This window comes from Salvia splendens, chromosome 19 (genome assembly GCF_004379255.2).
Source record: "Salvia splendens isolate huo1 chromosome 19, SspV2, whole genome shotgun sequence".
NCBI classification, from domain to species: domain Eukaryota; kingdom Viridiplantae; phylum Streptophyta; class Magnoliopsida; order Lamiales; family Lamiaceae; genus Salvia; species Salvia splendens.
This window is the reverse complement of record NC_056050.1, coordinates 19495310-19512267: the sequence shown is the minus strand read 5'-3', so window position 1 is coordinate 19512267 and position 16958 is coordinate 19495310. Positions and strand designations below refer to the sequence as shown.

Genomic DNA, 16958 nt, shown 5'->3' with positions numbered 1-16958 from the left:
TTTTGAAATAATTTCCAAAACTAACAAATAAAGTACTAGTAATCTTTTGTTTAATAATTGTGTCGCTCAAAAATTTTGTTGTCTGAATCCGAAGTCAATCCTGCTTCATTTATTTAAGTAAAAGAAAACAGTGAAATTTGATTCTATGTAAACACGACTTGAATATTCCCAAAGAAACGTTTGAGTTACTATAAGTTGATAAAAATAGAAAACTAATTCGAATATCATTCTCTTCTCTTCCTCTCCACTCGTTTTAACATAAGACCATTTTTTAGATTTAAAAAAACTAAACATTAGTTAAGGCACCAAAATTATACTCATCATTTTGATGTTTGGATGGTAAAAATATATAATCCACACAACAATTAATAAGACGAATGGATTCATTATTTCATGGAATTCCAAATATTGGGATATGTTCAGAGCACTTTTTCGAAATTGTAGACTTAAAAAAAAGTAAGTTAGAGCAGTTTAAAATACTAATCCCAATAATTTGAAGATGCTAATCAAAGTTTTTATTCCATAAGATTTTTTACTTGACTAATTTTCCCAAAGTGTTTCCATTTCGTATTTAGATTGATTGGATACCACTATTTAGTTTTGAAAATGTTAAATTGCCTATTCCAAAATATGACAACCACTACATTTCTCTGTTGCTCTGGCCATCTCTACATTGTTTATTTAGATAGTTTTTCTTAAGCTCACGTAATTCCTCCGTCCCAACTAAGTTGAGTCGTATTTCATTTTGCGATGTCCCAACTAAGTTGAGTTATTTTCTTTTTTGATAAAAAAATAAAACGTCAAATCACTCTTACTTTATTCTATCACCTACTTGCTATCTCTCTTATTCTTTCCTACTTTATTCATCTCTCCTACTTTTTAACACAATTTCTTAATCTGCGTGTCCAAAAGATTTAACTCAACTTAGTTTGGATGGAGAAAGTATCATTTACTAAATAAAAAAAAATCATACTACTATCTTTCAAGCACGATTTGACTATTAATTTGACGGTGAAAGCAAAAAAATGATAGGAAGAGATAATGTTGTACAAATTTAGTTTTCAGTAGGAGTATTATATTTTTACTTCTGAAGCCATCTCCGTACGTAAAAAAATATACTCCTAGTTTTATTATTTTTGGCCATTCATATCCAAAATTAGACCAATTTCTAAATATGAAAAGGTTCAAACATTTAAATACTATTACTTCTGTCCCTAATAATTTGTCACCATTTGACCCGGCACGAGTTTTAAAAAAATATACTACATCCGTCCCATGTTACTCACACTTTTCATTTTAGGCCGTAAATTTGGGATTGACTTTTTTGTGTAATTAAATTAGAATTTTAAGTGTAATGAGACATCACTTAATAAAGGAGCTCTTAACTTAATCCAACATATTAATTAAACGCATTAATTATAACTTAAACTAAATAGTGTAAGGAGTTTGTGACTAGTCGAAAAGCAATAGTGCAAGTAACAAGGGACGGAGGGAGTAATAAAAAGTGGGATGAGAAGTTAGTGCAATGTGGGGTATACTATAAAAAATGGTAAAAGTGAAATGAGACAAATTCTTAGGGACGGACGAGAATGGAAATAAGTGACAAATTTTCAGAAACGGATGGAGTATTAATAATGTAGACCGACAATCCACTAACACTATTTCTCTCTTACTTTCTTCCCTCTATCTTACTTTACCGATAGTATATTAAAACTCATATCATATACGACTATATTTATTTTTGGTGGAGGGAGGTAGTGGAATGTGATCAAATGCAAACTCTAAATATTGTACAAACTTCAAAACCGTTAGAAAATATCAACAGATAATAAAATAATAGCAACAAAAAATGTCAACACAATGTCAACGGTTGATGCTGTGTTGAAATTGTGTTGACATTGTATTGATATTCTGCTGACATAAAAATCTTAAAATTTTACACTGTGATGACATTGTGTTAACGTTGTGTTGATACTGTATTGAAAAGTTTGGAGTTTGTACCATATATGAATTTGCATTTTATCACTACCCGGGAGGTAGTACATGTTATTTTAGTTAAAGTGTATTAAAGGATTTAAGATTCACATTATCACATAGTATTATTTTACTATTCACTTAGTTTAGAGCATTTTCTGTCATTACATTAATTTGTAATATTTTTTCAAACATCATGTCCTCATTGATTGATTTCTTTTAGACATGAGATTTCAGAAAAAACATTTATTAAATTAATTAGAGAGATAAAAAAAATAAGAGAAGTAAAAAGAGAATAAAATAAGAAATAATAAAAAAGTAAGATAGAGAGAATAAAATAAGAGATAGAAAATGTATTTTTTTGTCAAAAAAGGAATTAATCACTTGCGTACACCTCAAAATAGATAGTTGATCATTTACGGTGGGACAGAAGGAGTATAGTATTTGTTTCAATTAAAATATATAAACACAGAGTTCTTCTGATTTTTTCTAAAAATCCTCTTTTCCATAAGTATATTGAATATACTTCATCCGTCCCATAAAAGTATGCACTTTTAGTTGGATATGAGTTATAATGCACAATTGGTAAAATGTATTAAAAGAGATAAAAAAAAGTAATTAAAGTATTTTTAGTAGAGAATGTGTTCCATTTTATAAAGAGAAAAGAAAGCTCAAAATGAAAAAATACATAATCTTATAAGACGAACTAAAAAGAAAAGAATAATATAGTACCCTCTCCGTCCCATAGATGTCACATTTTTCTTTTTAGTTTGTCTCACAAAAAATATCACATTTTTTTAAAAAAAACTCTCACTCACATTAATATAAATATACTATTTTCTCTTTACACCTAACACACGCCACTATATTTCCTAAAATTTCATGCTATATCATTTTCTAAGCGTGGTATCTGAGACTGAAATAGGAGTATTATTTTTGATTGAAAGAGGAAGATAATTATGAATGGTTGATAGCCCATGACTAATGTGGAGTCAGTTATTAGGTGTGTGCTGTCTTCTCTGTCATTTGATGGGATAGATTCCTACCTTTCAGAAATCAATAATAATGCCCATGTATTTCATGCACATAATGTCTTCATAAATTGTTGCAATAAACAGAACCTATAATATATATATATATATAGGGATGTATTCATTTACTTTTCCTATATTTTCTCATTTTTTCTTCTTAATATCAGCCATTAGATTAGATAAATGGACGGTCAAGATCAACATTGGGTAATTAATCCCGTGTTGCATTATTTGTCCTATTTTGTGCATTATGAGGGTACAATAGTAATCTAATAATGGCTGGAAACCGCTACGAATAATGCACCACATGGTCACGAGTAATGCATATAATTGCCTATATAATGCACAATATGTGAACTGCAATGCATACGAACAAGATGTGTTGTGTTATGATGTTTGACACACGTTTCTTGTTTCTCCTAAGGGTTTAATAAGCTTAGGGGCTAGGGTATAGTACGTAGACATGTATGTAATCTTCACATGGTAACGAATAATGGATATAATTGACTATATAATGCACAATTTGTGAACTGCAATGCATACGAACAAGATGTGCTGTGTTATGATGTTTGACACACGTTTCTTGTTTCCCCTAAGGGTTTAATAAGCTTAGGGGCTAGGGTATAGTACGTAGACATTACTAAATGCACGTATGTAATCTTGAATCCGTTGATTAACTCATATACACAATACATCTAATAATGCATAATATACTGAGATAATGACAATTAACAGCTACATAATGCACTACCTAAACCAAATAATGCACATACATATATTCCAATAACAACAATTTGTTAGTAATGTCTACGTACTATACCCTAGCCCCTAAGCTTATTAAACCCTTAGGGGAAACAAGAAACGTGTGTCAAACATCATAACATGGTACATCTTATTCGTATGCATTGCAGTTCACATATTGTGCATTATATAGTTAATAACATCCATTACTCGTGACAATTTGATGAATTATTCGTATCGTTTTATAATTTGTTATTAATGCGTACGTACTATACCCTAGCCCCTAAGCTTATTAAACCCTTAGGGGAAACAAGAAACGTGTGTCAAACATCATAACACAGCACATCTTGTTCGTATGCATTGCAGTTCACAAATTGTGCATTATATAGTCAATTATATCCATTACTCATTACCATGTGAAGATTACATACGTGTCTACGTACTATACCCTAGCCCCTATGCTTATTAAACTCTTAGGGGAAACAAGAAACGTGTGTCCAAACATCATAACATGGTACATCTTATTCGTATGCATTGCAGTTCACATATTGTGCATTATATAGTCAATTATATGCATTACTCGTGACCATGTGGTGCATTATTCGCAGATACCAAAATGTGGCAGTTACTTTTCCGTCAAATGTCAATAATAACCCTGTAATGCATACAACCACCTTCTATAATGCAACACAGAACCAGTTTTATAGAATCAATCTGACTCGTTGATGCCTTAGATCTAACGCGTAATATTAAGAAGGAAAAAAGATCTAAGATGTGAAAAGGAGAATAACGCTCCCCTATATATATATATATATATATATAGTCTTCAGCATAAATCATGATCTGAACGGAAATTTTCTAAGAACACAAAGAAAATAGTACTAGTATAGATATAATTCATCATCAAATCTTTGACTAGTTTCAAAAATTATTAAATAGTTCTAAAAATAAAAAAACCACTAGCATTTGGACTCAAATATGGCACAAGCATAAAATCGAATTCAGAATTTGAGTAATCTCACTAGGAATTTCTCGGCTATTTTATCAAATCAAAATAGAGTAGACTACTGCACCTTCTGTCTCGACTAAGATGACATATTTCTTGGCCGGAGCGGAATTTATGAGTTATTGGTTAATGTGTTTAATTGGAGAGAGAAAACGTGGGTATAAAAGCATCCACAACCGTGCTCTTGCCAGCGGCACGGTTGTGGGCCCGGCCCCACTTTTTCTGCCTGCTCTCTGGCAAGAGCACAACACCCACAGTTGTGCTCTTCCGCAAGGACGAGCACAATTAATTTAAAATTCAATTAAACAATAACATTTCCATAATAATAAAATTCATTAAAAAAACCTAAATAAAATTACAAATGACAAATAAAATAAAAACGACATAATTAAAATCCTAAAAATTAAAAATTACACAATTAAAATACTAAAAATTAAAAAAACACTACTCGTTGCCGAATTTCGCCCACATGTGGTTGATTAGGTCTTCTTGTAACTGAATGTGGGTTCGGGTATTGCGCATTGTGTACCTTATCTCGATCCTCTGGCCAACCGTCGTATGCTCACCTCGGCGTGGGGGAGACCTCGCTGTTGAGCTTCCGGCTTCATCCTCGTCGTAGAAGCTAGCCGCCCTCGGCCATTCGTCGGCTATAATCCTGTTATGTAAGATAATACACGTGAACATGATGTCGGCGATATTATTCACGTACCACAGCCGAGCCGGGGCCTTCACTATGTTGAATCGGGCTTGAAGGACCCCGAAGGCTCTTTCGACGTCTTTCCGCGCGGACTCTTGACGCTGCGCAAAAAGAACCCGTCTCGGGTCGTGCGGGTTGTGGAGCGTCTTCACGAACGTCGACCACCTTGGGTAGATACCATCGGCGAGATAGTGACACATGTGGTATGTATTTCCGTTGATGGTGAAGTCGATCGCCGGTGCTACACCATTCATCACATCATTGAAGAGTGGTGAAGAATAGAGCACGTTCAAGTCGTTGTTGGCTCCGGCAACGCCAAAATATGCATGCCAAATCCATAGGCGGTAGTCGGCGACCGCCTCAAGGATAAGTGTTGGGCCGCCGCCTTTGTGACCGCTTAAGTGTTGCCCCCTCCAAGCATTCAGACAATTCTTCCACCTCCAATGCATGCAGTCAATGCTGCCAAGCATTCCGGGGAAGCCATGGACTGATTCGTGAAGACGAAGCAACCGTTGGCAATCATCGGGGAAGCCATGGACTGATGAATGTGTGTATTTATAGATGATTTTGGGGAAAAAAAATAAAAAAATTCAAAAAAATTCAGAAAAAACGGCAAAAAAAACGGCCATATTTTTTGGATTTGAATTTTTTTTTATTTTTTTTATCATTATTTACAATTAAATACCGATTTTAAGTAAAAAAATAAATATTGAAGGCAACGGCTATGCCGTTGCCCAATCCCGTGCCGCCACGTCAGCTGCTCGCTGGCGCGGGCGAGCGCAGCGGCGGCGGTGCTTCGCCTTGCCAGCGGCGCGGACGGCGGTGGCGACCGTCGCCACTGTTGCGGATGCTCTAAGTATTAAAATAGAGAGAGAAAGAAATATTAGTATTTTAATAGGAGTGAAAAAAGTGGTTGGATGTATTAATTGAAGAGAGAAAGTTTCAAAAAAAGGAAATATGTAATCTTAGTTGGGACAAACTTAAAAGGAAAACGTGTCATCTTAAGTGGATCGGAGGGAGTAGTAAACTAAGCATGTTAAAAAGTTAAAGAAATAATTGGTCACTACCACAAAAAGATAAGAAATAGTCATTAATTATTAGTACTACTCCCTCCGTCCCCACAATAATTGTCACTCTTATTATGAGCACGAGTTTGAAGAAATATAAAGAAAAGTTGATTGGAAAAGTTAGTGAAATGTGAGGCCCACTTTTTTATATTGATTTTATAATAAAATGTGAGTGAATGGAGTTAGTTGAATATGAGACATACTTACCATTTATGGTAAAAATAAAGTGTGACAATTATTATGGAACGGACCGAAATAGAAAAGAGTGACAATTATTGTGGGACGAGGGAGTACAATTTTATTAATTCAAGATCGTTAGTACTTAGTTGTTTAAACTAGAAAAAGATCAGTATTTTTTTGAAGTTAAAACTAGTATATATTCACATGTAGTTCGAGATGTATATTAATTGGAAAAGTAATACTCCTATTTTATTTTTTTAGGTTTGATCATAGTCGTTTCAAACTCGCATTTGGCAGAATCCGACTAGTCCCGTTCAACTAAATTTGCAGGTTAAGACCGAAAGTTTATCAACAAATGCTGAAGTTTGAACTCATAACCTCAAGATCATCATCGCTCCTAGATTGTGATTTGTTCTCCACGGCCTTCGTTCTTTAAATATTCAAGAAATATGACCAAGTTATTTTTGTTATTTCACAACCAAACTTATTTGAATTCTTGTACTAACTTAGTACAAGAATTCAAATAAAAATATATATAAAAATATATTCAATTTAGTAAATGATTTACAATTAATAATATATCACAAAACATTAAACCTTATAGATAATTAGTGATGTATAAATATAAATAATATTAAAATTTAGTAAATATATTCAGATATATATATTTAATATTAGTTAGTCTAGATAAAAAATTTAATATTTCATGTATTAAAATAGATAATGTTTATATTAATTTAAGAAAATTTATTTCGAAAAATAATATATAATTAAATACGAATTAAGTACTTATTAATTTGTTTAGATAAGATTATTCATTAATGTCAATAGCTAGGGTATATAAATTAAGTATGTAATATAAAAAATTTATTTATAGTAAATAATGAATCTTATATGGGACTAATAATAATATAGGTGGTAAGTAGAGCATCATCAAAATATAAAGGATGATAATTATATATATTATAATTAACAATTATATTAAAGAATAATAAAATTAAAATGAATTATTAATTTTTGTAGATAAAATTAATGGTTAATGTATAAAAATATTTAATGTTCAAATTGTTCAATGAGCTCATGTGGAGGAGTGGTAGAGGTCTTTTTAACTAGAAGAGAGGTTATGAGTTCAACCTCTACCAACAACAAATTTTAAAAAATTTTGAAAAAAAAAATAGAAAACCGGTTTTCGGTTCACGGTCCGACCGGCCAGTTCCACCGGTTCACGGCGTTTCAATGTAGTGGTGGTTTAAAGGGGTGAACCAGACCGGACTACCTACCGGTTCGCGGTCCGACCGGTCAAACCTGCCGGTCCGGCCCGGTTTTTAAAACATTGGTACTAAGAGTATGTCTGGTCGTGCGGACTATATTTAGTCTTAAATTTGACAGTTAGAGACAAAATTAAAGTTTTGTTAGTTACAAAATTAATGCACCATGTCACTTCATCTCACAGTTTAAGTATGTGACATGCATTACCCATCATAAGACATTATATCACTATTGGAACACTTTATATTATTGGTTTCACAATATTGTTTTTTCTTTCAAAAAATCGAAAACCATTCGTATTTTTTTTCATTACCGAAAATTTGATGTTAACATCAAATCAACTGAAACAAATGACATACTTATGTGATTCAAAATTAAATCGTTTTATTAAAATATTAAAAATCCTAAATATTGATATTGCACCAAAATATTCTTTTCATTATAGCATTAGGAATTTCTTTTATTTCATGATAAGAAACTAAATTAGACAAAAAAAGGATGGAAACCAAAATGGGTTATGCCAATTGATGGCTTACTTTTCATTTTTCTATATAATTAAAATTTCAAATTAGAAAAATAAATGAACCAATCTAAATTACCAAACAAAATTTTTTTAATAATAATAGTACTACTCTTGGAAAATGGTCTCACGTTAATGCATTAAATGCGAAAAGTATCCGAATCCAGAATAAACAAGCATTAGAGCATCCGCACTTGGACGGATGTCCCGACGGACATCCCGATGGACTTCTCAAAAACACCTTCCGTCACGTTATAAGGACCTCTCACTGCACTATCACGTCATAAGGACATCCCACTGCACAATGTCGCACATCCCCAAGGACATCTCGACGGACATCCACAATAACAAAAATTCACAAATTCACCAAATTAAACAATTTATGGAATTAAAATTTCGACACGAATACGGACGGAGAAAGTGCAATGATAATTTCATTAAATTAAAAAAGTAAAAAAGTACGGTTCAACAATTTTTTTTAAACAAATTACATTAAAAATATCAATATGCACCCCTCCGCGTCCATAGCTCTTCAATTATATCGTTCTGGAGTCGAATATGAGCTTGTCGTTGGCGCATGTCGGCAAATGCACGGACTCGATTGGCCTCTTCATGAGGTATCCCCATACGTAAATTAGCGGTGGCTACGCCGTGGCTTGGACTGGCAGCATCAACACCATCGTTGGCCCAATCAGTCAGTGCTGGACCTTCATCTTCGACAATCAGTCAGTCAGTGCTGGACCCTTCACCGCCGCCCATCGAGCCTGGACGTCCGTCGGCTACTTCTACTGCTGGATGGGTCGAGGTACCGCCAGCTACTGCTGCTGCTGCAAGGCCGCTTGTAGCAAGAGATTGATCTCCCTGGACGTAACGGCCCGCACGTCTTCGTTAATTCGCCGACGTAAGTCATCAGCACCCCCACCACTGCCACCCGCACCACTACCACTACCACTACCTCTAGCCATTTTGGATATACTAAAAGAAACGTAGAGAGAGAGAGAAACTTGTTAAAACAAGTGGTGCGAAAGAAATGAAGTTCAACGAGCTGTATATATAAAGTTTTTTTTTAAATAAATTAAAAATCGGGACGTCCGTCGGGACACCGCAATGGCGGACGTCACGACTGACGTCGTCGGAAAGCCGCGGATCTCCGGTGTCCGCAAGCGACGTCCGCCTCCTTCGCGCCTAATGGCGGACGTCCGACACGACGGTCCGATGTCCGGCGGGACGTCCGCCATTGCTGATGCTCTTAAAAACTTTGTTTTGAAACAATTAAATCGAACTAAAAGTTTAAAAGCTTTTTATAGCTTAGATAAAAACTCAAGAATTATATAAAACGAAGCCTAATTAATAAATACCCCCTCCGTCCAACTAAAGATGATTCAATTTCCTTTTTAGTTTGTTTCAAAGATGACTCATTCCTAAAAATAAAAATATATTTATTTCTATTTTATTCCATCCTGACACACAAAATAAAACCGCATAAAATCTTGTACCGGCTAAGGAAGGGATCATCTTGTTTGTAACGAAGGACGTACTAAATAGTCCCACTCAAAAATTAGGCACCTCGTATAATTTTCATCAACATGCAAAATTAGGCACCGACCCACTAATATAGACAAAAAAAATTAGGCACCGATACAAAATTATGTACATTGCGTTTGAATTCTACCGAAAATTTGTATAGATAATACCCCCATTTTTTCTTAGAAATATACCACATTTGTCGTTTTGGGATGTCCTTTAAAAATAGATCAATTCTATTTAAGGAAAATTTTCTCTTTCTAATAAGGTGGGTCGTGTTCTCTATTAACAATATTCTAATCATTTTTCCTTTCTATCTCTCTTTTACTATACCAATTGTGCATTAAATTCGTGCCGTTTCAAATGTTGTCTACATTTTAGGGACAGAGAGCAGTATACAAAAATATTAGGACTAATTGAGTCAGAAAAATAAAAATATTAGGACTAATTGAGTCAGAATAATAAATGTTATTCATACAGTTTGTAAATTACGATTTTCTAATATGGCACATAATACATGAACTGCTGTATAATTCAGTGTATAAACATCGAGGTCTTGGATAAAAACTCATTAATTTCTCCTTTTTTCTCATGTAAAAAATGATACTACTAATGGTATACTAAATAAAATTTCCTATAATTAACCAAAATTGTCTTTAAAAATTATCAGCACACCATGGCCATAAGTGAGAAAATTGTAATTATATTATTGGAAGAAAAAGAAGGGAAAAAAGCGAAATAAGATAAGACTAGTTAGGAGTTATGCACATGAATATAATGAATCATCCACCGGAATTGAAAGTTGGATTCAGTGGTACAGATAGACAAGTCATGTGCTGTTGGCTTACCTAGGGACTGAACTTGCCCAACATAATTAATGTCTGAGACTGTAGTGTGAGCCCTAAGGCACCCACACTGGGGCGCCAGATGGCAGCCATCGTCCTCGAGCGCGGACGATGCCTCAATTGTGGGTGCCTGCCATCGTCCGCCCTACGCCCACGCCCGATGCATCGTCCGCGCCATCGGGCGCCCCATTGTGGGCTCGGCGGACGATGGGCGCGGACGATGGCCTATCATCCGCGCCATCGGGGATCAGGTGAAGAAGCAAGTCAACCTGTTCGCGGCGGAGTACGAGAAGTGCTCGAGGGAGCAGGGGAGCGGCGATAGCTTGAGCGACGTGCGCGCTAAAGCGCTGTTGTCGTACCAGTCCCTGTACGACGACTTCAAGCATGAGGCCATCTGTGCGCTCTTGAGGGACAAGCAGAAGTTCCAAGGCGAGATTCTGCACACCGGTGCGTCAAAGAGGACAAAGACCACCGAAGCTGGTGGTTACACGAGCAGCGAAAGCGGAACTCGTCCGGTGGACCTCAACCGGACGTACGATGACATTGAGAGTTCCGGCACACCGATGTCCTCCCTGCGTCCCATAAGCGTCAAGGCTGCGAAGGCCAAGGGGAAGGCGGCGGCGACATCATCCTCGACCGCCGCCGCCCCATCGCCGACCCCGACCCCGAGCCGGACGGCCACCGCGTATGAGTCGTTGGCAACAGTCTCGATGGCGAAGACGTTGTTGCAGACGCACAAGGCCCTCAAGAAGTGTACGGACCCCGCCGAAGCCGAATATCTCCGGGGGTTGATCGATGAGTTGCGCCGGAAGTTGGGAATTGCGTAGATTAGCCAACTTGAATCGTGTAACTTTTGTGTAATTAATGCAATCTTCGCCGGTTTTTAGTTACTCGTTCTGTTTTTTAATTAGTTTGCATTATATATTTGAAAACATTTAAATTAATTAATAAAACAATAGTAAAACATATAGGGCGCGCCTTAGAGCGCCCCAATACAGGTGGGGAGTAGGAGGATAAAACTGATGACGTGGCGCGCCTTAGAGCGCCCCATTGTGGATGACCTAAATCATAAGTATACCTGCAAACCACCTAATCTTCTTAGACTTTCCAACTGGGCCGGTTCGATCTATCCCGAGTCAGGCCCGTTCTATTAATGAAATGAAGCGAACTTGGGTTAGTCTGATCACTGGTTGAAGCAAGCTCCAATTAAGCCGTTTTTCAAACTCACGCTCACACCATCAAGCCTCACCATAAATCTAGTCTGGTCCAGTCTAGGACCTGTCCAAATAAGACCAGCAACTACATGCCCTATATTGTACTCCTTCCGTCCCAACTTAATTGTTATTCTTTTTCATTTCGGTACGTCCCACCAACTTAATTGTCACACTTCATTTTTACCATAAATGGTAAGTAGGTCCCACATTCCATTAACTCACTTCACTCACATTTTATTATAAAACCAATATAAAAAATGAGTCTCACATTCCACTAATTTTTTCAACCAACTTTTCTTTACATTTCTTAAAACTTGTTCCCACTCTTAGAGTGACAATTAAGCTGGGACGGAGAGAGTAATTATTTCGACTCTAATTTTTATTTGGGTGTATACGAAAAGGCATGCTTCTAGCTGTTGTATTATAAATTCTTTATTTCCTAATTTATAAGGAGAAATTTATAATGGTTTGTTGTTTATTACTATTATTTGTTGATTAAATTTATAGAAATAATGAATAGCAAAACAAACACGTCTTTTTCTTCTACATTGTAGATTAATCAGTAAATTCTTGGTTATATATGGTCTTCCAATCGGTACCTTGTAGAAGTAAGTTATCAATATTTTCAACCTAGATATATGTGGACAATCTATCGCGAACGATTTTTAGTTTCAGATATTTTTAGTTTCGATCCAAAATCTCTATATAGTGAATGACCTATGACCCTGGAGTATAGTACTCCCTTCGTCCCACAATAATTGTCACTTTTATTGTGAGCACGAGTTTTAAGAAAGGTAAAGAAAAGTTGGTTGAAAAAGTTAGTGAAATGTGAGAACTATTTTTTATATTGATTTTATAATAAAATGTGAGTGAAGTGAAATAGTGTAATTTGAGACCCACTTACCATTTATGGTAAAAATGAAATGTGATAATTATTGTGGGACATATAAAATGGAAAATAGTAACAATTATTGTGGGACAGAGAGAGTATAACACTAAATGAATCTCTAATTAAACCAAATACGAGATCTCGATGAGTATTTATTTCTAGTAATATTGCTCAAACAATATTAACCATTTTCAAAATAAATTAATTCAGATTCTAATTCCAATTTCAATTTTAAGGTACCAAATGGACCTAACAATTTCAAAAAGAGAAGATAATCTCATAAAAGATAGATTCTCAAAAATACAATTTCAAAAAGAGAAGATCATCTCATAAAAGATAGATTCACAAAAATAAAATTCAACTGAAAGACTATTATATGTTTCGCTAAACTTAATTAGACTACTTATAAACTCGAATCATCAGTGAATTCAAAATTTTACAAGAGTGAGCAAGTGAACATTTTAGTTGATTAAAATTTGGAAGAATAAAACTAAACTATATTGAAAATAATAAATCATTGGATAATAGTTAATATTTGATTATTGCTACACTTATCATGACAGCTTATAAACACACAAACAACTCACAAGCTGTAGGCCAAATCTGAACCTCATTCATGATCTACAAATTTCTAATGCATACTACAAAATTCATGTTTAAACTCTCCAACATAATCACCCAAATCACTCTTTCACAAAAGTAATTCAAATGAGTTGAGCATATGGAAACAATTACGATAATAATGCCACACAATCCTGCAGATCACATACATAAACGAGGTTTGGAATCAAATATATACAATTTTCGAATTACAACATACACAACTGAACTGATTATTGGAGAGTGCCAAATTAGTCACCACTGCATCGGCTATAATCCCCAATGTTATTCCCTAATAAAACAGCTCCTTAATGGAAGCACATATATGTTGAGCAATCGCCACATGAATCTTTGACAATTCCTGAACATATAGTACGATACGGTTCACAAATGGCTTCTCGACGTAAAGATCTGAAAAACAACCAACAACACCCGTGCTAAACGCTGTCAACACAAATACGGCTAGAAAACTACTATATATGTTAAGGGAGTTTGGTAGCTACATTAGAGCAAGCTAACAACTTTCATATTGATTTAATTATATGTTTGGTACATATGTTAGTTTTAGTGAATGATCCGTATTATTTTTATAGCATGACCACCCTAGAAAATCAACTCACTATTTTAGTGGGTTAGACTAACATCTTTTGAACGGACCTAGTTTAGCCTAGAAAATCAACTCACTGTTTTGGTGGGTTATATTAGGTCATCTCCAACCATTTATGTCAAACTCAAACCCATTTTTGAGTATATGTTACACCAAAAAGTAGTTTTACTCCGACCACTTACACCTTATTTAAATTTTCCACCATTTTTTGAGTATTTGTCTCACAAAAATTTTGCAGTATCACCATATTCGGTGTTATTCCATTCAAAAACCCAAAAATGAGTTTGTGTTTGGTGTATGGTCGGAGAAATTTTCTACACCTTTTTTGGTTTCTACACCCCTCCAACCATACACCAAACCCAAACTCATTTTTTGGTTTTTCTATGGACCATATTTGGTGCTACCGCAAAATTTTTGTGAGACAAATATACAAAAATGGTTTAAAATTTGAATTTGGTGCAATGGTTTGGAGTAAATTTAGTTTTTGGTATGACATAGAATACTCAAAAACTAGTTTGAATTTGGTGTAAATAGTCGGAGATGACTAACATGTTTTGAAATTGGACCTAGATAGTGGACGAAAATATAATGTTGCCCTCTATCTTTTTAGTCCACATAAAAATTAACCTGGTACTCTATCTTTTGCACCAAATATGAATGAAAGATGTGCGTGTGTGAATTGGTCAAGCGATAGAGTGGTAATGTCTGAGTCCGTAATTGTCGATCTCGTGGCACGATCTTTAAATTTATACGGTATTCATTTACCAATAGAAAATTATGAATAAACGATATAGAAAATAATTTAACTAAATTTCCAAACACAAACTGATATATAATTAGCACAAATTAGCCTAAATTGAACACAAGATCATCGATATTGCTCAATAAAAACTCAATTTAAGAAAAATCAAAAGGGTTAGAGATGACCTATTAATTATCCCTCTCTAGGCGGAGGAAGCGCGGCGGCCCTCGCAGGGCGGAGACACGTCGAAATTCTTAGAAGGATACTTGGCGGTGAGCATACCAACCTCGAACACCAAATCCTGGCCGCTGGATTTGATTCCGGTGATCCCCCACCACTTGAAGAACGCCCTAACGCTGATCCCGTCGAGCTCCGCGATCCGATTCCCGACAATTTTGCCGGTAATTCGCTTGAAGTAGGTTGCCAGGTAGTTGTCAGGAGGCAGCGTGACGCGGCAATTACTGCCGAGCCGCACCGAGAAGGCGCCGGAGGTGTGGTTGAGGGTGTAGGACTCGATCTCGGCGGGGAGGAGGCCGACGGGGAATCCGTACTTGACCAATTCGTCGTGCGCGGAGGTCGCCTCAGAGATCGTTGAGGCGGCGGCGAGGAGAGAGAAGCAGAAGATGAGGAGAATCGGAGATGGTGGCGCCATCAAGTTGGATTTGAAGCTTTTGATTAAGTCGGGAGTGGTGCTGAAATATCCCAAATTCCCAAAGGTATGACGCAGTCTCATCTTCTATATTTGAGTGCCACGTGTCTGCGTCAAAAAACCAAATCGTGATACCGACATATTTATTTTTTTAATATTTTTTAATTCTCATATTTTTAATATTTTTCATTTTGGGTTTTGTATGCCTATTATATTGGGCCTCTATTTTCTCAACTAACTCCAACCCTAATTTCAAACACTCCAAATACTACGTCCATTTTGCTGGGCCTTTATTTTCTCAACCAACTCCAATCCTAATTTCAAGCATTTAAACCATATCTAATCCATTCAATTTTTACAGATTTTTATTCCATTAATTTATAAAGGAAACAAAATAATACTATCCTCCGTACACTAAATAGTGTATTGATTGGGACGTCCATAATTTAAAATCTCACTTACTTTTTACTATTTTACAACACATTCTACTTTAACACTAATATTCCTTGTATAAAAATAAGATCCGCATTCTACTAACTTTTTCAACCATTTTTCTTTATATCTTTTCAAATTTGCACCGAGTTAAAGCGAGATTTAAAATCTTGGATGGAGTGGGTATCGCATTCTGGCAAAAACTGAATCCCGTCAGCAATCGCTATTCTTCTTTGGCTATTTCTCCGCGATTTATATTTCCAATATTTTTCATAGTATATAAATGATAGTACATGATCATCACTAAGTCGATGCAAGACAGAAATGAGAGTTTCAACAAACCCTCACGCGTGGACCAATATGCACATCATACTTCCACACACACAACAAAGAGATAGAACGCTCCTCTTCTAACCAATAGGTTGGGAGTCATCAAGGGGGTAGATCGAGTACCATTATTGATCTTCTTTAAAAGAAAATAAAAACACAACAAAGAGATAGACAAAGAGATCCACATCAACTTCAACCACGAGGCTACGACAAGCGAGGTCTGCAGGCTTGACGCCATTGGACTAGTGATGGGGTTTGCAGTAGAAAATTTGCAAATTAAATACAAAAGAATCTATTTTTGATGATTATTGGATTAATTCAATTCGCTCATAAATTACAAATTGCATGTCAAGAACGCAATAAATTCATGCAAAGAAAATAAATCATAAACATGAATTAATTGAAAAAGATAAATTACGGCTTTGATTCTTTAAATAATACATGATGGCTTGCGACTTCTCTATGCGACATTCTTCGTACTCTATCGTGAATCTTCTGATCTATGTCCTAATTCTAAGTACTCCCCCCGTCCCATAAAAATATGTGCACTTTTCATTTTCGTCCGTCCGCATTTCCATTTATACAAAGTTGTCCAATTTATTATCACTATATATCAAGTTATTTACAACTTATAGCACCTT

The 16958-nt window shown here is 35.4% G+C and overlaps 1 protein-coding gene across 1 annotated transcript; it reads right to left on the bottom strand.

Moving 5' to 3' along the window:
• Positions 1-13688: 13688 nt before the first annotated feature.
• On the bottom strand, positions 13689-15654 carry LOC121778642. Its single transcript, XM_042176027.1, has 2 exons — positions 15092-15654; positions 13689-13968 (listed from the first exon to the last, which is right to left on the bottom strand). The coding sequence occupies exon 1, from the start codon at positions 15637-15639 to the stop codon at positions 15109-15111; it is 531 nt and encodes a 176-aa protein (XP_042031961.1). The 5' UTR covers positions 15640-15654; the 3' UTR covers positions 13689-13968; positions 15092-15108.
• Positions 15655-16958: the final 1304 nt, after the last annotated feature.

What these genes read in the sequence shown, in the direction of transcription:
- LOC121778642 (XM_042176027.1), bottom strand. Translation starts at nt 15,639, where the DNA reads ATGAGACTGCGTCATACCTTTGGGAATTTGGGATATTTCAGCACCACT.